The 22,209-nt window shown below is 60.0% G+C and overlaps 1 protein-coding gene across 1 annotated transcript in view; it reads right to left on the minus strand.

The window, feature by feature from the left end:
- PTDSS2 (phosphatidylserine synthase 2) overlaps positions 1-21,204 on the minus strand; it is a 24,389-nt gene extending 3,185 nt beyond the window's left edge. Inside the window, exons 1-5 of the mRNA XM_042904400.1 lie at positions 20,849-21,204; positions 13,968-14,069; positions 6,426-6,508; positions 2,049-2,116; positions 35-169 (exon numbers count right to left, since the gene is read on the minus strand). Coding sequence (XP_042760334.1) covers positions 35-169; positions 2,049-2,116; positions 6,426-6,508; positions 13,968-14,069; positions 20,849-21,030 — 570 coding nt within the window. The 5' untranslated portion in view covers positions 21,031-21,204. The remainder of the gene's footprint in view (positions 1-34; positions 170-2,048; positions 2,117-6,425; positions 6,509-13,967; positions 14,070-20,848) is intronic.
- Between the last annotated feature and the right edge of the window lie 1,005 nt (positions 21,205-22,209).

The following is a 22,209-nucleotide window of genomic DNA, read 5'->3' on the forward strand; positions in this document are numbered from 1 at the left end:
CCCCGAGCACGGAGCTCCTAGGGCCCGCCTGTACCCAGACGTTGTGGAAGGGGTCACTCTCGTTGTCTGCGTCGTAGATGAGGCAGTTTCCCCCGTAGTCCCTCTCCGGCAGTGGGACTCCCAGCTTGGGGTCCACATACTTCAGAAACTGGCGGCCGTCCTGGACAGTCTGCAAGGCCAGCGCCCTGGTCAGTGAGGCCACATGCTGCTGGTGGCGACGGGAGAGCTCGGCTAAAGTCCCGAAAGCGTGCGTGTGGCCTGGGGTGTGTGGATGACGCCTCTGCCGAGTAGGGACAAACACCCTGCAGTGCAGGGACGGGCAGACGTGGTGGGGGTGGGGAGGCCCCGAGTCCAAGGAGATGCGCCACGCTCCCCACGTGGAGGCTGTGTGGGTGGGGACACAGGTGGGGTCACAGGTCACCGCTCTTGCTACTGCCCCTCTCCACAGGCCTTCCCAGAAGAAACACGACATCAGGTCAGCCTTCCCAGACACGGATACCAACAGCAGCAGACCGCCCTTTCTGGCCTTAGCGCTAAGGAGACTTCTGGGGTCGACAGACGGAAGGCTGCCTGCAGCAGACACAGCCTCACCCCTCCCTCGGGCCCCCTCTGGCCACCAGCCCACAGGGAGTGGCCCCGGGAGGCCTGCGGTCAGGACACCATCCCCTCACTCCTGCCCCAAGTACCAGACAAGGGACGAAGCAGGGCAGAGGATGAGGTCGGGTGACAGACGTCTTCTGGCCTCAGACCCGCATCACATCTGTGCCAGACAGACGCACTGCCTTGTCCTGCAACTCGACCTGTCCCCAGCTTGGGGTCTGTGGAAGTGACCCTCAGACCGTGACATCAGCCACAGGATCGGAGGCTGGGCACTGCTGTATCCAGAGAGCAGGAACCCAGACGTTCGGGCACAGCTGTGCCAGGTGCAGGCTGCAGACCCCGAGCAGGACGGTCCCGCGGCACGAGCACTGCACCACGGAGGACACTTGGCTGACCCAGAAACGCAAACAAGGCCAGGAGAGGCGGCCACGGTAAGGGTCCCGACAAGCGCGGGTGCCGCCCAGGGTCTGGTGGCAGGAGCTCTCTCCTGGAGGGAGCCACTGGCCAGTCGTGCTGGGAAGCAGTGCGAGCAGACCTAACACGTGCTTGGGTGCCCGCGGGCCTGTCACCAGCAGCCCCACTCAGGAAACGGCTCCCGCTCGAGGTCAAGGCCGTCCCGCCCAGCAGGAGATGGCCCACGACCCCCACGACCCCGATGACCCCGACGCCCTCCAAGGGCCCAGGAGGCACAAGCGAGCGCGCCCCCAGGGGGTTCCCACAGGGCAGGACTTGGTGGTGGAGGGAGAGCAGGTCGGCGCTCTGGGGGACACGAGCCACTGTTGTGTCCTAGACATGGGTTTACACATACAGGTGTCAACACTCAGAACCATACACCGCGCTAAGAGTGAATCTCACCACGTGGCGATAAACCACGAGAGACAGAACTGACGGGAGCTGTGAGCTTGTGAATAAGAAAGTACTTTGTAAACTGAAGGTCACCGTCTAGGTGCACGTGGGGTTGAGCAGAAGGAAAAGCTTTAGTAAAGAGACACCAGTGCCAGCAAGTGGGGAGCCACGGTTTACTACGGAGAACGTTCCGGCCTCCCTCCGGACCATCCTGCTGCACAAGGTGCACTCGGAGGGAGAAGCCCCGAGGACTAAACCCCAGGACCAGCTAGTGGGGGTGCCGCCCTCCCCAGGGGTGGGACCCTGCTGCTCAGGGGACAGGCAGGCGTCCCACCCGAGCAGACCGTCCCACTGGGCCCCATCCCCGCTCGCCAGCGGGGGCCGTCTGGGCAGGGCCCACACGCGGCTCAGGGCAGAGACCCTGCTGAGACGCGGTGCCCGCAGCCTTCCCAAAGCGGACCCTTCTGGAGGGTCCCCCTCACAGCCTCGCTTCCTGCCAAAGCTCCCGAGGGGCTGGTGGGCAAAGCCTGCTCGGACACCCTTCGCTTACCGGGGCCGCGGCACCGCCCACACCCCCAGATTATCCGAGAAAACCCGCTCACCTGGAAGAGTATGAAGATGAGGAACAGCTCATAGACCACGCTGACGCAGAGCCAGAACCTCCAGTAAGCTACAGAGACACAGAACACAAGCGTCAGGGGCGCCAGCCCCGCCGCTGGCCGGCAGCACGCCTGCGCGAGGCCTCACTCAGAAGCGAGCTTGGGCTGTGCCCCTGCCTCCGGCCCCGATGCCTCCGGCCAGTGCTCCAGCTTCCCCCCCACCCCCCACCCCGGGGCCAGAAGCGGGGGCAGCCAGCGCCCTTGCGCGTGTGTACCGGTGAGACCTCTGACCTTTACCGCTGAGGAAACCTGCAGTGGGTTTCTGCCGGATGCCTTGTGGCGAGTTAAGAAAACCTATGAATCCCAGCATGCTAAGTTTTCACCACGAATGCGGAGGAGACTTCGTTTTCCTTCAGCGCTAACGCGGTGAGTTGCACTGACAACGGTCTCCAATGCCAAGCCGGAGGCTAGACCGACCCTGCTTCTGTCGAACCTTCAGGAGACTCCCATCTCCACCCGCACCGCGGGTCCCCGGAATACACACTTCACAGCTGCTGAGGGAGATCTTCAGTGTTCTCACCACAAAAAAGAAACTAATTCTGCGGGGGTGACGGGGGGCTGTCAATCACCTGGTCTACCTTAAACCCACACGTTGTTCTGGGCCAATGAAATCTTAATAAAGCAGGGAAAAAAACCACCTGTCCCCCAAATTCCTTTTATGGCCACCTGGTTTTCATCCCTTGAAAGGGGAGGCTCAGATTTTCACCAGGGGAGGAAAGAGCAGCAGAGGAAACATCTAAAACCATCGTCTGAGACAAATGACGGGGAGCACGTGGCTCTTGGCTTCGGCTCAGGTCGCGACCTCAGGGTCCATGAGACCAAGCCCCACAGGGGGCTCTGCGCCGGCAGCCTGGAGTCGGCTTGGGATTCTCTCCCTCTGCCCCGCCCCCCACTCACGTGCACGCCCTCTCAAAATAAATTAAAAAAACCACAAATGACAACTTTCACCTTCCAACAACCCTGACAATCCTGTTTAATACCGGCCTAAACTATCTACTTTCCCGTTGCTTGTGTCTGCTTAAAGAAACACCACCAGCTTAGCTTAGTTTTAAAAACGATTTTCCTTGAATAACAACGGTGGTGCTTACAAATGTGGAAGAGACCTTGGCCCCGCTGGCCCTGGGGATCCCAGCCGCCGGCAGGGGGAGGGAGGGCAGCTGGTAAGGAGGCGCTTGTGTGGGGCTCCGGGGCCCAGCCAGCACCCTCGGGCTTGTGAAACCTCCGCTTGCAGCTCACGCAGGCAGGAAGCACAAAGCCCGAAGGACGCTTTGCTCAAGTGCCTCCGGGCGTGGGGTAAACAGTGGACGTGACAAACTAGCCTTGGTGCCGTGGAGTCTGGGAAGAGCCTGGAAAGTTCTCTGGTCAAGGCTGCAGCAGGATCTAAAAGGGCCTGCGGTAAAGCGACTCAGGGTGCTTCCCCGCAGCGCTCGCCCCACAGCCATGCGAGGGCACCTTCCTCACGGGCCCTGTGACACTGAGCTCGTCTGCTCCCCTCCCCATCAGAGGGCCTCCAGCTGGCCATGCCCCACTGCCCATCCCCCTCCACCTGTAGAACCCCCAGGGCCCGCCCCGCCCCCGAACACGCAGCGGGTGCGCCCCTGGTTTCCCCGAGCACCCGCCCCACCTGCACACCCACTTTCTTCCTGCGCATCAAATCCAGCGGCCCCCGCGGCCCTCACAGTATTCTGTTTACTCCAGCTTCCAGAGGGAGCCACGCATGAAAACAGAAATCGTGAAGAGAAGGGTGCCTTTTTCACGGGCCTTTTTCACGGGCCAGTTTCAACTGGAACGGTAGCCAATTCAAGCTTCCCAACAAAGCACCTTGTTTCTGGGCCAGAAAACCCTCCCCACCGTCCCCATGGCATGCTGCCCAGGATTGAGGGGACCACTTCCCATGTGCTCTGACTTGACAAGTTTGAGGCGTCCTGCCCGCCACGAGGGAGCAGGTGCCCCAGAGCGGGCCTCTGCATTCGGTAAATCACAGACCGGCAGGGAAGCCGCTCACACCCAGCAACCAAACCGAAAGGCAGGCGCAGCAGAGCCCAGCACGCAACATGGGAGCGGGTGACCGGCACCCCAGATTGGACGGGATGCAGGGCCTCCCAGGAGCCCAGAGGCCAAGCAGCTGCCCACCGCTGTCCGATCCCAGGCTGGGCCCAGCGCCCACAAGCGACCTGCTCTGCCCCCCCCTCCGTCCGCTGACTCTCCAGAACTCTTCCCGGCCGATCCAACAGGCACCCGGACTTTTGTCATGACTTTTGGTGGGTTTTAAATTGTTCTCTCACTCTGGCTAGTTCAGACCCTTCTGAGGCCCAGAAGACTGAGCAGGTGGGGAGCCGCGGGGCCAGGCCATGCAGCTGCGTGCACTCACCACTGCCCCTCTGGCAGGCACCAGGCGGTGTCACCCAGTGTCAGCGTCCCAACCAGGCATCGAGGGGGGCAGAGTGGCCGGTGAGACCAGCCAGCGCAGGTTCCCCAGGCAGGTGCCCCCGTACCGCTCGGAGCACCCGGGGACTAGCTCACAGCCACAGCGCTCACCGACCCTTCCCCAGGGCAGTCCGGTCACCTCCAGCACGGCCTAAAATAGTCCCGCCCTTTAAGCTGCTGCTTCTCCTCCCAGGACTTTGTGCTACACGAATGATCGGACACAGGCAATGATACGACTGGTAAACAAACCGGAGTGCGTTCAGATGACCACCAAACGAGCAGCCATTAAATATCTAGTTGTCAAGTAAAAAATTAGTAAGGGGGTCTTTGTGTTTCCCTGAAGTGAGGAACTCTGATATAAAACCACACAGAGTAGGATCCCATGTTTAAATGCTACGTGTGTACCATGTGCAGAAACACACTAAACCTTAACAGTGGCTTCTTCCTGTGAGTGGCTTTTGTTTCTATTTTAAAATACTTTTTGTACTCTCCAAGTATTCTACAATGAATACACACCCCTATTAAGACAGAAAAGAAACAAAGGTTCTAAGATTACAAAGGTTACTAAGTTGTAACATTTCAGGAAACCAACCATGCCTTGCCCTTAGAGGCAGCCCTCAATGAGGCTGGAGCCCTAGACACACTGGGGCTGGGGCAGGGCAGGGGGCAGGACCAGAGGTGGGGGGCAGGGCTAGGGGGCAGGACCAGCAGTGGGGGGGGGGCAGGGGCAGGGCTAGGGGGCAGGACCAGCAGTGGGGGGGGGCAGGGGCAGGGCTAGGGGGCAGGACCAGCAGTGGGGGGGGGCAGGGGCAGGGCTAGGGGGCAGGACCAGCAGTGGGGGGGGGCAGGGGCAGGGCTAGGGGGCAGGACCAGCAGTGGGGGGGGGCAGGGGCAGGGCTAGGGGGCAGGACCAGCAGTGGGGGGGGGGCAGGGCAGGGGGCAGGACCAGAGGTGGGGGGCAGGGGCAGGGCTAGGGAAGAGGACCAGCAGTGGGGGGGGGAGGGGCAGGGGGGCAGGACTAGGGGGCAGGACCAGCAGTGGGGGGGGGGGGGCAGGGGGGCAGGGCTAGGGGGCAGGACCAGCAGTGGGGGGGGCAGGGGCAGGGCTAGGGAAGAGGACCAGCAGTGGGGGGGGCAGGGGCAGGGCTAGGGGGCAGGACCAGCAGTGGGGGGGGCAGGGGCAGGGCTAGGGAAGAGGACCAGCAGTGGGGGGGGCAGGGGGGCAGGGCTAGGGGGCAGGACCAGCAGTGGGGGGGGGCAGGGGCAGGGCAGGGGGCAGGACCAGAGGTGGGGGGCAGGGGCAGGGCTAGGGAAGAGGACCAGCAGTGGGGGGGGGGGCAGGGGCAGGGCTAGGGGGCAGGACCAGCAGTGGGTGGGGGCAGGGGGGCAGGACTAGGGGGCAGGACCAGCAGTGGGGGGGGGGGGGCAGGGGGGCAGGACTAGGGGGCAGCTCGAGCATGGCTCTGCAGCTCTGAGGCCCAGGGGGTTGTTGGAACTCCCTCAACTTGGGGGTTGGGGGTTAGAGACAGGAGAACTCATTGCAGATGGCACCCAGTGAGCAGGCCAATGGCAGGGCCACCAGCTGAAGCCCATGCCGACCCCGCTGGCCAGTCCTGGGGCACCAAGGTCTGTAGAAGCGGCCCCCTGAGACACAGTGGGTGGAAGGCGCACAGGGGGTAAGGACAGCTGCGGGACAAGGTGAGGAGCGGAGAGACGGGAGAAGGGGCTGCAGGAAACCCAGCCCTCGCCCTCAGCTGTGACAGTGCGCCCTGGCTGGCGGGAGGGGCTGGGAAGAGGAGGACAGGACATTCACACCCAGCAGCACAGACACGGAGCGACTGCTCGGGACAGAACCGTCACATGGGCACACACGGAAAGAGAAAGGGCGAGTTACCTGGATGAGGTCTGGAAAATGGCCCGTCTTTAGCTTGTGTGACTCCAAAACATAAGAAAACCAAAATACTGGCCACAATACCTCTGCAAACAAAGAACAAACAGCCCCTCAGTGTGTGTCTCCCAGGCGGGAGGTTGGGGGTAGGAGGGACCCCAGGATGCCCTCTGCAGCGACAGCCCCTGTCCCCAGGGAGGGAGGAGGCCGGGCCTCGTGGGCGGGGGGGGGGCGCCCAGGCCAACTGCCAGAGGCAGACCCGCCCTTGGGACGAGACCCTTGGTGGAGGCTGTGCGTCGTCTAGGTGGCAAAGCGGTGCCCACTAGTGTGTGTGCTTCCCATTGAAAGAGCCCCTGAAATTCCACACGTGACCACCCAGGGCACCGAGGGCCCGCCGAAGACAGAAGGATGCCAGGGTCGGAAGGCTCTCTGCTCCCGCAAGGCAAGGGCAGCACCCCCCACGCAGTCCCCACGGGGCTAATTCACAACAGGACCAAGCGGACGTGCTGCAACCACACGTGCACAGACACACGGACACGTGCCTGCACGGGGGGGGGGGGGGGGGGGACAGGAGCAAGGAGGACACGCAGACAGCGGTGCTCACGCTCCATTCACATGGCCACCGCCCGCCCAGCGCAGGGTCTGAGGGGGGCAGTGCCGCCTGCCCTCCCCACTGCCGGCAGTTCCTTGGCAGGGACGCACATCGCAGTGTGCAGCTGGGCTGCTGCCCTCCAACACGCACGATGCGACACCACACGCCACATGGGAGGCCGGAGGCGTCGGCCTGGAAGCACCTGCTCCCCCCCCCCCGCCCCAAGAGCGCCCAGGGTCCAGGGCAGGCACCCGTGAGGCCGGGCCCCACAGGACACCGCCTGCCAGCCCCTCCGCTCCTGCCCACCCCCATGTGGCCAGGGTGTGTTCCGATCGCACCGGGCAGCATGCTGCTGTGGGTGTGCAGAGTGGTCCTGTCCCGAGTAGGACAGGCTCCCTGCTCCTGCCGGCCTCCGGACCACAGTAAGTGTGGAGGGACAGACGGACACTGGCCACTGCGCTCAGCAGGGCGGGACCCACATCCCCATCACAGGGGCTGACACAGAGGGCCCGTGAGGTGCCCACTGCTCAGGGCAGGGTGTGGGGAGGCGGGAAGTCTGCAAGGGGCTGCCTGGAGGGGCACACAGACCCCCACTAGGCAGCGCTCCCAGTGTGACACCCTCCACCCCCAGGAGAGGCCCCTCCTGGCACGACCGAGAGATAGCTTTGGAGCCACGGGTGACTCCCAGAGAAGTCACCACCAGAACAGAACGAGGGAGGTGAAGTCTCAGGGCGCCTGTGCCCCACCTGCCCTCACCAGGTCAGACTCTCAATTCCAACCTCGGTTGTACATCTTAAGGCAGTGTTTAGGGTCACTTGGCAAGATCCGTGAGTCAGGTGAAGGATGTACAGTATCCCCCCCACTCCCTGCACCCAGGTCTGCGTTAACACCCGACGTGAGGATGGGGCGTCTGTCACAATTTACGAATCCACACCGGTACATTAACCACAGTCCACTGTTTTCAGACTTTCTCACTTTTCATCCAAAGTCCCTTTCCTGGCCCAGGACCCCACCAGGACCCCCGTGACATTCGGGGTCAAAACCCCCCTGGGCTGTGACAGAGCCTCAGGCGTTGTTTTGGATGGCCTGCAGTTTGAAGACCGGTCAGGTGCTCTGGAGGACGACCCTTAGCGAATGCCATCTGCCGCTTTCTGTGATTTCGATCTTGTTTTTGGGAGTAAGATCACATCACACCGACATGATCTCTGACGTCCCCTGGCTGGGACACACCTGTCAGGTGCCCTCCCTGCTCTGCTCTTGGGGGGAGGGGTTCCTCTACACAGCCTGCACGCAAGGGCTGGGGAGCACCTATGTTTATCTGGAATTTATCTACACGGGCTACTTGTCTCTTCTCCCTCACTTACTTTATCATTTATATTGGCACGGACTCACGGATATGCATTTTATACTTTGGATTATAATGTGGTAATAATTTATAGATTTTTTTTTTTTTTTGCTCAAATTGTATCCATTTACCTACTTTGACCATTGGGAGCCCTTTCGATGGTCTCCTGTATCAGAGCTTTAACATAACCCCATCTGTGGGGCGTTGTGCTTTTTTCTGAGCACTTTCTTTCTGGCGCTAGACGACCCTCCCAGACCTTCCTGGCATCTCCTGCCCCAGGCCTGGGTTCAGCCATTTCTCTGGGAGCCCCTTCCCAGAGCCCAGCCATTTCTCTGGGCTCCTTCCCTGGAGGATGGTCTTGGGAGCCACGTTCTGGGGGGTGACGTGCTCCTTGCCACTCGGGCATTATAGCTTCTGGGCCTCTCGGCCGATAGTCAGAGCTGTGTGTACAAACCGTGCAAACACACAAATGAGAAATGTTTCTCTGCGCAGCCAGCTGTACCTACGTTAAGCTAAACACGAGTTCTTACTACGTCTCCAACCACCACCCGTTACCCCAGGGCCCATCCTCCCCTCGATCCCCTGTAACCTCCCACTCAGCGGTGAGACCGCACGGGGCTCCCACCGGCCGCCGGCCACGTACTCGGTTGTTCCACTCCAGGACGCGGGCCGCAGGATCAGAACTGGTCACCTGACCCCGCCGGGAACGACTTCGTCAACTGGAGCCCGGCGCTAGCGGGCGGGTGCCCTGCCTTGAGTCTTACGGACTCCCGCCCCTTCAGCGAGGGGGTTTCACGCGTTTGTAACACCCCGAGAGTCTGGCCACAGTCTGCATCCCTTCCTGGGTCCCCGACGTCCGAAATTATCTTTCCTTCACTTGTGAACATTAGGTTTACTCTGTGTTGTTGAGTCCTGTGGACACTGACCAACGCAGTCACAGGTCTACCATCATAGTTATCGTACAGAACACTCAAAACACTCCCCACACTCCCCAGCGCTCTACCACTGGCTCCCCCACTGCCCTAGAAACCAGTGACCTTACCACCACTGCACCTTTACCAGAGTCACACGGTTGCAGTGTGCGTGGCCTTTCCACATAGCTTCTTTCACTTAGTAAGACGCGTCTGAGTTTCACCTACGTCTTTGCAGTGTTAAAAAGGAGACAGCAGGCCCAAAACAAAGTCACTTGGGCTGAGCCCCATGTCAGCAAAGCACGACTCAATCCCCACCCAAACAAAGTGTAGTATCGGTCCCAGGAGCGCAACCTTTAACCGGCCCACATGGGACTAGCTGGCCCGCAGCCCCCTTCTGCCCCCTCAGGAGGGTGACCCTGCCCCAAACCATGTGGTCTCTGTTAATGACTTCCTTCACCGCCACCCTTCTGTCTTTAAAAAGCCTGGCAGAGTCCCTTCTACTGCTGGATGGGACACCGCCCATCCATCAATCACTGAACAAAGCCAACTTGATCTTTAAATTTACTTCAATTTTTGTTATCTGACAATGGCTTCATACCTCATTTCATTTTGCTGCTTAATAACATTTCATCGTCTGGATGTACCTGTTTCTGTTTATCCGTTTACCTACTGGAGGGCACGCTGGCCACTTCCACATTTGGACAATTAGAATAAAGCTGGTACAACATCCACGTGCAGGTTTTTGTGTAGACACGAGTTTTCACTTTAATTTCGATAAATACCTACAAGTCCAATTACCGGATTCCATGGTTAGAATAACTTTAGTTCTACAAGAGACTGTCAAACTTCTGGTGTCATCTTTGAAAACCCAAGATCGCCAGATTTTCTACTGTCTTTTCAGGAAGTTGTACAGCTTCATATTTTACACTTTGGTCTATAAACCTTCTCAATGAATTATCGTGAGAAGTGAAGAGCCCGTATCCAGTCTCCTTTCTCGCAGGGAACTCTCCGCTGTTCCGGGACCGTCTGTTGAGAAGGCTCTCCCCTGATGCCTTTGCTCCTGTGCAGCGACGAGGCGACTGCATTGACGTGGGCACGTACCTGCACCCCCCAGTCCGTCCCAGCCGAACGCTCTGCCGACACCACACTGGCCTCGTCACTGCAGCCTCATAGCGAGGCCAGCTGGTGTCGTTCCTCCAGCTTTGTTCCTCCTCAGTGTTCGGAGTACGTTGTATCTCCTGTGTGTTCTAATACGCAAAGTACGTTCACATTTTACATGTAATAACTTACGTATCTCTGTGTATACACTGTGCACATGCATGCCATCGTCCCAAATGTCGCCGATGGGTAAATGGTGACGATAGGGTGAAGCCCATCCACACAGCATACACCCCCAGCAATCCTGCCCCACCGATGGACACCGCAACGCGGACGTCATGAGACCATCATGCCCAGCGGAAGAAGCCAGACACAGTGTGCAGGGTGGGTGACTCCGTGTACACGAAACGGTACAGGAGACAAGAGAAACCTGTGGGGACAGACGGCCCGTGCGGAGGGCTGTATCTCCACAGGTGTGTGCATCTGTGGAAACTCACCGAGCCGTGCTCTGGTTAGACACATGTTGCATTAAATTACTGGTCGATAAACTTGACTTCAAGAGAAAAACAAAACCTACTCCCCCAAAGTAACAGGACTTGTTAGACCCATAAAAAGAACAATACACACAAGCTGAAATGGAGAGCTTACAGAACACAAGCCAACTTCCTACTTTTTTAACGACGTACTCATTGGTTTTTTTTTAACAGCATAATTTTTAGAAGCTCTTCCTTTACACAAGACATAAGCCCGAGCGCATCGAAAGCTCTGATGTGCTACCAAGGGGCGGGGCTGGGGCTGGGGCTGGGGGGCTGCCCGGAAGTGCCAGCCTCAGCCAGGCAGGCGTGCTGAGCTGGAGGCAGGCTGTGTGCCCATGCGTCCACACACCCAGGAGATCCTGGGAAGCAGCAGCAGAGCCACGAGTGGCGCGAGAATGGGGCCGAAGCAAGGCCTCCAGGGACGAGCCAGGAGTAGGTTCCAGGCACCACGTGCAGAATTACGGGGCCAGGAAGGTGGCTCTTCTCTGTCCCAGGAAGGACAGAGACTGTGAGCTACGAAGACCTCCAGTGTCCCCAGGACACATAACTTCAGAGCAGCAAAGTGTCCAGGAGCCCTCACATCCCCACCCCCCTCCTCAAGGCCTCTCCTTCAGTGACCGTGCACAGGGGCTGCTGGGCGAGGGCCCAGGCACCTGCTGCTCACTGTCCCAGCCACTCGCGTGCAGGGGCAGCTCAGGATAGGAGCCGGTACGGGGCCAAGAGGTGGGACGTGCCCCTGGGTCTAGGCTGGAGGGGCTCCCTGGCAGGTGTCCGATGAGTCAGAACCCAGGCCTTGCCCTTGGAGGGCACTCCGAGGGTGCCCTGCATGGGCCCACTGTGGCTGGGGTTGTGCCCTACCTGTGACAACTCTTGCCTGGTGTCATTGGAACTGCTCACTTCTGGCCTGACCCCACAGCCAAGGGGGGACACCTCTTGAATGTGACCAAGTCCCGCTTTCTTTCTGGTCTCTGCCCATCTGGGCCCAGCAGACACCTGGCACTAACAGACAAAAGCACAGAGAAGGCCACCTTCTACTTGGAAATGCCCGCTGAGCACACTCGGGCTCCCACCACAGCCTCCCTGTCTCCTACAACCACAGGTTCAGTGTCCCTGATGAGGGACCCGCCACAGTGAGGGCAACCTGGGGCCCCCAGAAGGGCCAAGCTCCCTCTACTTCTGGACCCCATCACCCACACATGCTGCACCGAGCAGCCCCCCTGCACCAGTGGGACACCAAGTAATGGGCAGTGCCGTGTGCAGACGTGCTGGGCCCCAGGCTGACACCCAGGGCTCAGAAAACAAGAGATAGACCCGGCAAAGCCGCCCGGGGGACAGCGTGAGAGATGCAGGAAGGCGGCCCACAGGGCGTGCAACCAGGAGCCAGGGACACGGCGCAGGGACAGGGCGCAGGGGCAGAGCCCCCACCCTCTGGCTGTGGCCTGGGAGACAAACTGGGGGCTCTGAAGCGCGTGCACTCATGGGCGGCCGCACACAGCTGAGAGAGCACCCGGCGTCCTCACGGGCTACTGATGCCTGAGAGCAAAGAACGGTGCTCAGGACGCACTTCTGGGCCGGCGCTAACACCCCTACTTTACAAGCCTGGCCCCACCAACCAAATCTGACCTCCGGTCCTCCGGCGCTGCCCTCTGCCTCTGTCCCTGCCCTGGTGCCCGTCACACCAGGGCAAGTGGGTCAGAGTTGCAACAGGGGCTTCCCGAGCCTGGGGGAGTCCATCCAGTGCAGAAACCTCACGGGAATCTGCTCTAAAACCAGCCAGTCTTCCTCACACACTTCTGAGAGTGGCCTCAGAATCCGTGGGATTCCAGCAAGGGACACAACCGGCCAGCGAGTCTGGAAATAATACCGCAAAGGCAGCACCCGCTTCCTGACCCGCACAACGGCATCATGCCCGAGAAGCCCACTTAAAATTTTCCAAAAGCAGCAGTATCAGAGCTCAGCGCAGCAGGAGCACACACAAATCTGTACACTCTCAGACGCCCAAACTCACAGGCTCTGTGGTCCCGTGATTTATAATAAGAAACACTTGGCCTCCACCCCCACCCCGCCCCACCCCTGGCACAGAGCCCCTAAAACCGCAGGGATTTCTGAAGGGCTAAAGGTTTCTTGTGTTATGTTACTGAGGCGAGTCTCGGACCCTCACCTGAGGGTGAGGACTGGCCGTCAGGAGAACCAGCCGCGGGACTGGAGGGCTGGAACTCCCTGTCCCACCCCCTGACCTCCGGGGACGGGAGAGGCGCTGAAGGCTGAGTCAAATCACCAAAGGCAATGGGACAGTCACTCATCCTCCACAAGACCCAGGGCACCAAGTTTTGAGAACTTCTGGGTTGGTGAACAGGTGTAGGTCAGGGGAGAGTGGTGTGCCTGGAGCGGGCTCAGACGCCCCAAGCCCTCAGACCTCGCCCCGGGCACCTCTCACCCCTGGCTGTCCCTCACTTACTTCCTTTTTAATCAACCTGTGATCTAGCAACACGCTTCCCCGAGTTCTGTGAGCCGCTCTAGCAACTTAATAGTACCAAGAAGGGGGTCACAGAAACCTCTGATTTGCAGCCATTTGGTCAGAAGCACCGGTGACAACTGGGGCATGTGGCTGGCACCTGCAGGGGTGATGGGGGGTGATCTTGCAGGACTGAGTTGAACCGTAGGACACTCGGGCAGGGTCCAGGGCACTGCTGGTGGGATGTGTAGGGAAACCATCCCTCCCGCCAGAACTAGTGACCAGGACCCCTCTTGGGCTCCACCCCTGGAGGCGCTGAGGCACATTCTGGTCTGTTACTCGCGCGAATCCCTCACTGGCTGCAGGTCCACGAGGGGCAGCACCCTCAGGAGTCCTGAGACAGGTGGAGGAGGGGTAAACACAGCACAGAGCTCCAGGAGGCAGCCTGGGAGAGACGCTTCGGGCACACGCGGCGGGGACACCGGGAGCCCGGCCAGCCCGCGAGGGCATACTGGCCCCGCGAGCCACAGGCCAGCCCGCGGAGAGCAGGGACCCCCCCACCCAAGCACGCCAGGTGCCTGCACCCGCCAGGCCGGGGGCCGTGTTACCTCTTGGTGTTATAGGCCGTGTCCCGAGGCGTCTCCTCCAGCAGAGTCACGTAGCCGAGCACACAGGTGAGGATGAAGAGCACCGTCAGGGTGTGGGCGCGCCTGAAACCCAAACACACGGCTGGCGTCAGAGCCCGGAGCGCTACCGCACCTGGGACGCGCGGGCACAGCCGCAGCTCGGAAACCCCGGCCGGGAGCCGGCGGCCGGGCGGGAAGAGCGGTGGCGCGGTGGGCGCCGCGGGCTGTGGCTCAGAGGAGGCTGCGGCCCCGCGGGGTCCGGGGTGGAGGCGGCGGGCAGCAGGTAAACGCGGCGGTTTCCGCTGAGCAAGATACGACCAGCCTCACAATTCGTGAAGCGACCACATCCGGGAGCTCCGAAAGGACAGCCCAAGAACACAGAGAAAGGGACCCCCGGACCCAAAGCGAGACGGTGCGTGTCCGCCGCGGAGAGACACGGGCTCCGGCCCCGTCCGTGAGCCAGCGGACGGCCTCCCCGGGAAACAGGGCCCGCACCGGGCAGGCACCCGGACTGCGGGGCGAGCGGCTGACGCCGAGACTCCAGGCACTACCCTGGCTCTCCGCATCTGACACCTGCGAGTCCTTGGGGAGGACGCGACCCCTCCGCGCCTCGTGTCCTCATCCCTGAGTGAGGATGCTTCCACATCCAGCACAAACGTCTTTCAGGAATGAACTGAACACTCTCTGGGCAGGAAAGAGGAGACAGTAAGGAGAGAAGCAGGGCTGCTCCAAGAGTGCTGCCGGAGGCAGAGAGAAACCAGGCTGCCGCGAACGGAAGAAGGGCAAGAGAAACGGCGAAACAGGCTGTTCTCCGCCCCGGCTCTTCAAAACGTGTCCGCCCACGGCAAGCGGCCACTGTACCACCGTGATGGGGCCGCCGCGGCCGAAGGAGACGCTGCACGGATCAACATGGACTCCATGTGGCAGACGTGGTCTCCCGGACGCGGAGACCGGGAAGCGGAGAAGGCTCACTGCATCCCCGCGGCAACAGCGGAGACGTAACCCAAACCGACACGTTGGCTGGCGGGGGGCGCACATAACCCACCCGAGGCACGGAGGGGACGGGGACGGAAGCAGAGACCGGAAACCGGCAGACCCCACTGCAGACTCATCACTAACTGACCGGACATCCCTAAAACACCTGGATGATGGAGGCTGTGCCACACACAATACCGCTCGGCTGTTGGGGGCCTCAGGCACGCCGAGAGGCCCGTCTCCGGGACGCACGCACCACACGACCCCACTTACGTGGCCTTCTCCAAGGCCAAGCTACAATGACAGAGACCGGGCCAGAGGCCGGAGTGAGGTCCTGTTCTGTGCCTGGCCCGTGACGGCGGTTCCAGGAAGCTACGCGCACCAAAGCTACAAACAGATTCACCGCACAGCAACTTACAACAAAACGTTACGAATCGACCATTGCTGGTGCAAGGTCAGGATCCAGGGAAGCATGCCGGGAGAGCCGGAGCGGTCTACAGGGCACGGGGCAGAACGCCCGTCCCGTGTACCTTCGAGAAGACACCACCCAGAGACCAGCACAGGTAAGGAGCACAGAGCAAGAACCCGCTGGGCCCAATTCCTGTCCCAGGAGTTCTCAACGGGTTTCTCCAAAGGGTGCATGTTTCCGAAGTGGCAAGTTGTTTCCCCACCAGTGACAGGTCGGACCAAGGGGCTCCAGGCCTCCAGAACTGGGAGAAGTGCCCACAGCAGGCAGACCAACAGTGTGCAGGGTTCATGGGAGCACCTGCTGGGAGCCATCTGCCTCGGAAAGGGACGGGACTGTCCCAGGGGCCTGGCCATGGGCCTGCGCGGCCACCTGGCCCAGAGGGTTCCCAGCAAGGCAAGTGTCTATGAGAAAAGGGATGGGAAGGAGCCCCAGCCTCAGGGAGGAAGGAGAGTAAACTAGAGTAAACTAGAGTAAACAGCCCACCAACTGGCATCAGACTTGCAGAAGGAAAAACAAGCTAGTCAGTTTGAGGAGAGACGACCACATGGTCTGGAAGAGACCCGAGGGGCAAAGGGAACACCTCGTTGATCCGCTGTGGCCCAGGACCCGTCCACGTGGCTTCAGGGACATCAGGACGCCAAGGTGCTGTGCAGGGGCCCGCTGGGCACCCCCCACCCCCCCAACTTCACACACAGGCACCGGGTCCTGCCAGGATCTAAGAAACACACAGCACGAGAGGCACCCTGCAGGTGCCCCACCGAAACCGCATCTCTGGAGCACAGAAGCTTTTGTCCCAGGACTTAAAAAATGACTTCAACCCTCTGGCTTCTTTCGTATTAATTTCCACAAACACGATAATCTTCCTATCGTTTCTCTGGGCTAAGACACATTCCCTGAGGAGCCCCAGACAGCTCCAGTCACAGATCTTTCCATCCTCCGAAAAAACACAAGGATTATCTGAAAATGAAAAACAACTTCTTGTCCTTTGAAATAAATGTTCCCACTGTCACTCGGTCAGTCACCCCCGGCCCTGTGGAAACAGGAATAAGGAATAAGTAGGCCTCCCTCTGTCCCATCCGAGGCAGGAAGGAGCACAAAGTCCAGGACCCAGAGGTAGAGCACAGGGCACCAAAGTCTTGCAGAACAACAGACTTCAGAACTGCTAAGGTCAAGTGCTACTAGAAAGTAAAATTTTCATTACTAAATTATGATGAAATGCATCTTTACGAAGGCTCCCTCCTTCTGTACAGCAAGGGGACCTGAGCAGACGCTTTTCCAAAGACACAATGGCCAACAGACACGTGGAAAGGTGCTCGACGGCACTCATTATCGGGGAAATGCAAATCAAAACCAGTGAGCTGTCACCTGACACCTGTCAGAATGACTAACGTCAAAAAGACAAACCACCAGTGTCGGAGAGGATGAGGAGAAGGGGGCCCCACGCGCTGTCGGTGGCGCGAACTGGTGCAGCCTCTGCAAACAGTATGGAGGTTCCTCGAGGGACGAGAATAAAGTTGCCGTAAGACTCAGCCATCCCACCACTGGGGACTGGAGGGAACAAGACGCCAAGTTGGAAAGACACACGCTCCCCTAGGGAACTGCTGCGTTACTCAAACAGCCCAAGTGCCCACCGACCGGACTGGACGGAAAGGAATGTTACCCAGCCACACCCAGGAATGAAATCTTGCCATCGGCAACACAGGTGGCCCTCGAGGGCATCGTGCTGAGATCAGTCGGAGAAAGACAAACACCACGTGATCTCTCCTACGTGTGGAATCTAGACACAAAACCCAAACTCACAGATAGATACAGAGGCACTCTGGATGAAGGCACAAACGTAGGTGCAGACTACCTGCTGTCAGGAAGACGAAGTGGGGTTTGCATGGTCAGGACTCGATCCCTGACACAGCAGTCACTACGGAGAGCCGGCAGCGGTAAAGGGAAATGCCAGGTCGGCGCCCAGGACACAGAATGCCGAGAATTCTTTCAGACCACCGCTCAATCCACGGCCTGCGCTTTCCTCCCATTTTTCCCTGTGAAGTCTACGTTTCCTGCTCTGACAGTCTTCCCTGGAGAGGCAACGGGACCCAGTGGGAAAACACGGATTTTGGTCATCAGCTTTGCCACTCAGTAGACTTGCGGTCTTGAGCAGCTTTCTTCGTCTTTCAGAGCACCATTTCCACGTGTGGAACGCTCGGGGAGACCTCCTGTCCCTCCCAGACGCCCCCTGTCCCCCCTCCCTGGTGCTGGGAAGACCAGCACATCCTCTGGGTCAGTGGCTAATAGAGAACTCAGGGAGCTCTGAGCGGCCGTAAATCCCGTGACTCTCCAGTCACTCAGCAAGGGCGAGGGCGTGAGGACAGCTGGCTCCCTGCCACGATGAGTGGAAAATACCCAGCCGTCAGTCCCTCTCTCGAGATGACCACGCTCATTATGCCAAGTGGGCAGGAAGGCAGGCCCGCCAAACCAATTAGAGAAAACACGAAGGTGTGGCTGGCACACTGAGAGCACAAGGCAGCCTCGGCCAGGAAAGGCCAAGACCAGAGGGCCTGCCCCAGGTGTGCCAGAAGTGCCTGCGGCCATGACACTGACCCTCCCCGGCTGCTGATCAACATGACCAAAGAGGAATCCGCTGCAGAGTCAAGCTTTCCAGATCCGGGCAGAGCTGGCAAACCCCTACCCCACAATGACTGAGAAAGGCATTTTCCAGAACCCGGGGCACCGAGATCACCCCTGCGCACTCTTGCTGCTACTATCGGACACTGTGGACAAGAGTCCTGGGGTCGCCGAGAGTGCTCACCCAAGGCCCAGTGTTACAAGACACAAGCACACGGCAAGCACTCCCACAACGTCACAACCGTCCCTCCCCTCCCTGCTTTAGGAGCTGGTTAGGAAGTGTGCCAATCCGGTGGCAATTCACCCACCTTCCATCCACAGGTGGCAGCGTTCAGTAGCACCTCTCCAGGACATCAAGTCTCCAAGTGGCTCCCAGAGAATCTTTAGAAAACAAGGGCTGACACATCTTTGTGCCGTCCCTCTGAGTCTGCGGTCCTGCTTCCCCCTGGATGTTCTGCACCAGAGGACCACCACAACCAGTAGAAGACTTGGTGTCCTTGCCACCACAGACCCCGGCAGTCCTCACGCCCGCCCCCTTGGGCCTTGTTTCCGGGAGGCCAGCCTCAAGCTCCAAGGCGCAGGCAAACCCTGAACCGAATTACACAGCCCCTGGCCGACAAGGGATAACAAAGACACTCCAGAGTCCTCCTACGTGGCCGTGCACAACCACCATCACTGGGCATCTTTGGGGAAAACCCTAAAAGTAAGGTTTCGAATCCTGCAAAAGTTCCTTTGAGTAATTCTGGAACAAAAAAATCATTTCCACAAATACTAACTTTTAGTCTTCACAGGAGGTTTTGTACCATTCGTTATTAAAACTCTCTCAAACACAAAATAAAAGTTTTCAAAACCGTAACACATCAAGTCAGTGAGGAGAGACTAAAAAGGTGGCGAGTGGCTAAGCTCTACAGGCAAGAATGAGTAATTCTCACCAAGCAGGCATCTGGTTACCTGCCAGGAGAAACGAGAAGTTCCTTCCCCTGTACAGGTGATGGGGGGCTTGGGACGCAGCAAGGGCCTGCACGGACCACAAAGCACAGCACCCCTCACACCCGCGGTGGGGAGGCAGGAGCCCTCCACCCAGGAGATCCACGAGGCAGGCCCCTGAAGCTAGCCAGCCCTGGCACACTTCCTCCTGGAAAGCCTTCCAGGCCCCCAGCAGCCCTCCTCATAGGTAAACTCGGCTATAGCAGGCACCGGTGTGTCCAGTACCCGACTGACCAAGCACCTTTGTGCACAGGACCCGAGGGCTCTCGTGGGCGTCTGCCTTTCACTGCACGAGGTGAGGCGTGTGCTCCCCGGTTCCTGCTGGCGCATCCCCTTCAGCCAGTATATCTCGTGATTCTGAGGCCCCAGGCTTACGCCAAAGTCTAAGCTTCCTGTTTGGTTCTCTGCTGCAGTCCCTAGAACAGCAACGGGCACCCAGTTGGGGCCCCCAAATATGTGCACGAGCAGGAAACAAGGACAGCCGCCGTGTCCTAGGATGAAGCCCTCCCTCCTGCAGCCCGAAGGGGCGTGCTCACAGACACAGCTGGTGGAGAGGCCTGGCCTGCATGCCGCAGGCCCAGCAGGTCCAAGGGTGCTCCGGTCTCTAGCTCAGGGGCCACAACGCCCTGGATGAGGCATGCCATCCCTGTCTCGCTCCCACGGGCTCCGAGGCCACCTGAATGCACCGTGTCCCCAAAGCAAGGCTGAAAGCCAACCCTGCACGGCAGCGGCCAGCACCCACAGGGAAGACACCAACGTCGTCCAGATGCAGGGCTGCAGCCCTATCAACACCCACCACCACCCTGTACCTCTCCTGAATCCGAAAAAAAACCACGACACCCATCCGGCCCCACGCGCGCCTCCTCTTCGGTTTCTGTCCCTGCTGCGGCACCCTCCCCTGAAACGTCCAATTACTCCCGTCAGGCTCTCCGCATTCCCCGATCAGACCTTCCGTGACAATCCCACAGTCCGGTTCTCTGAAAAGCTGCCTCCACGTGGCATTCCCTTTGCAGCTGGAGGCCACATCTACCTCCCTCTGTCCCCCAGGGCCTACCGCAGGCCTCAAATGCAGGCACTGTATTCTTGACAGGAACTCAGCATCCAGCAAAGAAAACCAAACCCCAGCCCTCAAGAAGCATGCTGTCTAGTACACGGGGTTTCTCTCTCTTACAGAGCAGCAAGGAGGCTGGGGAAGGTGAAGGGCTAGTCCAAGGTCACAGAGCCATGTGGCGTAGGAGCCACGCCTGGGACCTCACATACAGAAGTGCCCAATTCAGCATAAAGCAAGAGCGTGAACTCTTCCAACACAGGCTCGGGGCGGGGGGAGCGGTCAGGAATGCTCCGGGGGCCTCTCCCTCCCCAACACCCGTTGAGGCAGACTGCGAGCAGCCTGACGCCGGGGCCTGGCTTGCAGACAGCGGTACGGGGTCGAAGAGCAGGCTCCGCGAGAAGCCCCTGAAAAGAGACAGAACCCTTATTCGACAAACAGCCGCTCAACTCCTGGCACGTGGGAAGGTGCTCGCGCTAACGTTACTGCTACGCGCTGGGGGGAGAAGCCGATTCCGCACGACGCAGGCGCTGCGAAGAAACAAGATGACAGCGGGCACAGGTGAATTTGGGACAGGAAAAGCCTCTCCGACATGACTCTGGAGCCTACTCCTCCCGGGATATGGGGCAGGGGTCACAGGTGCCGGGCGGGACCGCCGCGAGGGACCAGCCGCGGCCGGGCGGGTCTCGCAGGCGCCCCTCCATCCCAGCACGACGTGCCCATCACCCTCGCGCCCCCGGGGCCCCCCCGCCGACCGCCGCCCCTCACCAGAAAAAGGTGTTGGTGCCGTCGTCGTAGACCTCGGACTCCGTGCTGCGGCGGCCCGCGCCCGGCCCGCTCGCTCGGCCTGCGGTCGCGCCGTCGGGCGGCTCCTCCAGCGAGGCCTTGCCCGCCGGCACAGGGGACCCCTGCCGCGGTCCCCCCGCGCCTCTGCGCTCACCCCTCCGCATGGCGCCAGCCCAGCCGCTCCGCCCCGCGCCTTGACCCCACGCACAGCGGGTCACCGCGAGGGCGCGCTGCGCACGGCGCGAGGAGCGCCGGGAAGGGGTCGCGGCGCTCCCACGGCGGGGTCTTGGGAGAGCAGGGGTTGGAGGCGGCTAGGAAAGGGTGGGCGGTGCGTTGTGGGACTTGTAGTCCCTGCGGCCGGGCCGCGGGGCACGCTGGGTCTCGTAGTCTCCGACGCCGCGGGTCAGAAGCAGTGCTTGCTGGGAAGGATGCCGCCTCGTTGCTAGGAAACCGGAGCCCGCGGGCCGGGTGAGCTGGCGTCTCCCCGCGTCCTGGCGCGTAGGGGCACCGCCAGACCCTCCTGCCCCGGCGGCGGGCCCCGAGCCTCTCGACCCCTTCGCCTTTCCGAGCGCCGGCCCTGGCCGCGCCGCAGCCTCGCCCGCGCTGCCTTGGAGCGTCTTCCCGCCGCGTGGTCGCACCCGCGTCCCTTTGGGGCGCCTCTCCACCCTCTATCCGAAGTGCGAGGGGCCAGGTGCCGCCAGCCGCTCGGGAATCTAGTCCGCAGGGTCCGCGGGCAGGCGGGTGGTTCTTTCACGGGGTCTCCGCGGTCGCAATGCCGTGGATTTGCTGGTTTGGGTTGGCTCAAATTGTTAATACGATGAGGGCCCCCGCAGAAAAAAAAGAAGAAGAAAAAAAAAGGCCCCGAAGCTCTTTGCTTTGAAGAACAGTGGCAGCTCCTTTGAAGCTTCCCGCGCAGTTACATGTGACACTAGGTGTGTGCCCAAGGGAGGATACAGAACAGGACACAGATGTCCGTGGCAACATGATTCTCAGTAGCCAGAGGGGCAAGCAAGCTGAGGTCCCAGAACTGGTGGATGGCTACTCAAAGTGTGGTCTGTCCGTCCAATCATGGGAACTCACTCGGCCCTAAACGAGGAACAAGGTGAACCTGGAAAGCATTATGCTCAGTGAAAGAAGCCAGTCCCAGAAGATTACATATTATATGATCCATTTACACGAAATATCCAGAATAGGCAAATTCATGGAGACATTAAGATTAATAGTTACCACGGGCTGGGAAAGGGAAGGGGGCTGGGGGAGGTGATTGCTAAAGGGTACTGGGTTTCTTTAAAGGGCCATGGAAATATTCTAAAATTGCGGTGATGGTTGCACACATCTGTGAA

This window comes from Panthera leo, chromosome D1 (assembly GCF_018350215.1).
Source record: "Panthera leo isolate Ple1 chromosome D1, P.leo_Ple1_pat1.1, whole genome shotgun sequence".
Taxonomy (NCBI): domain Eukaryota; kingdom Metazoa; phylum Chordata; class Mammalia; order Carnivora; family Felidae; genus Panthera; species Panthera leo.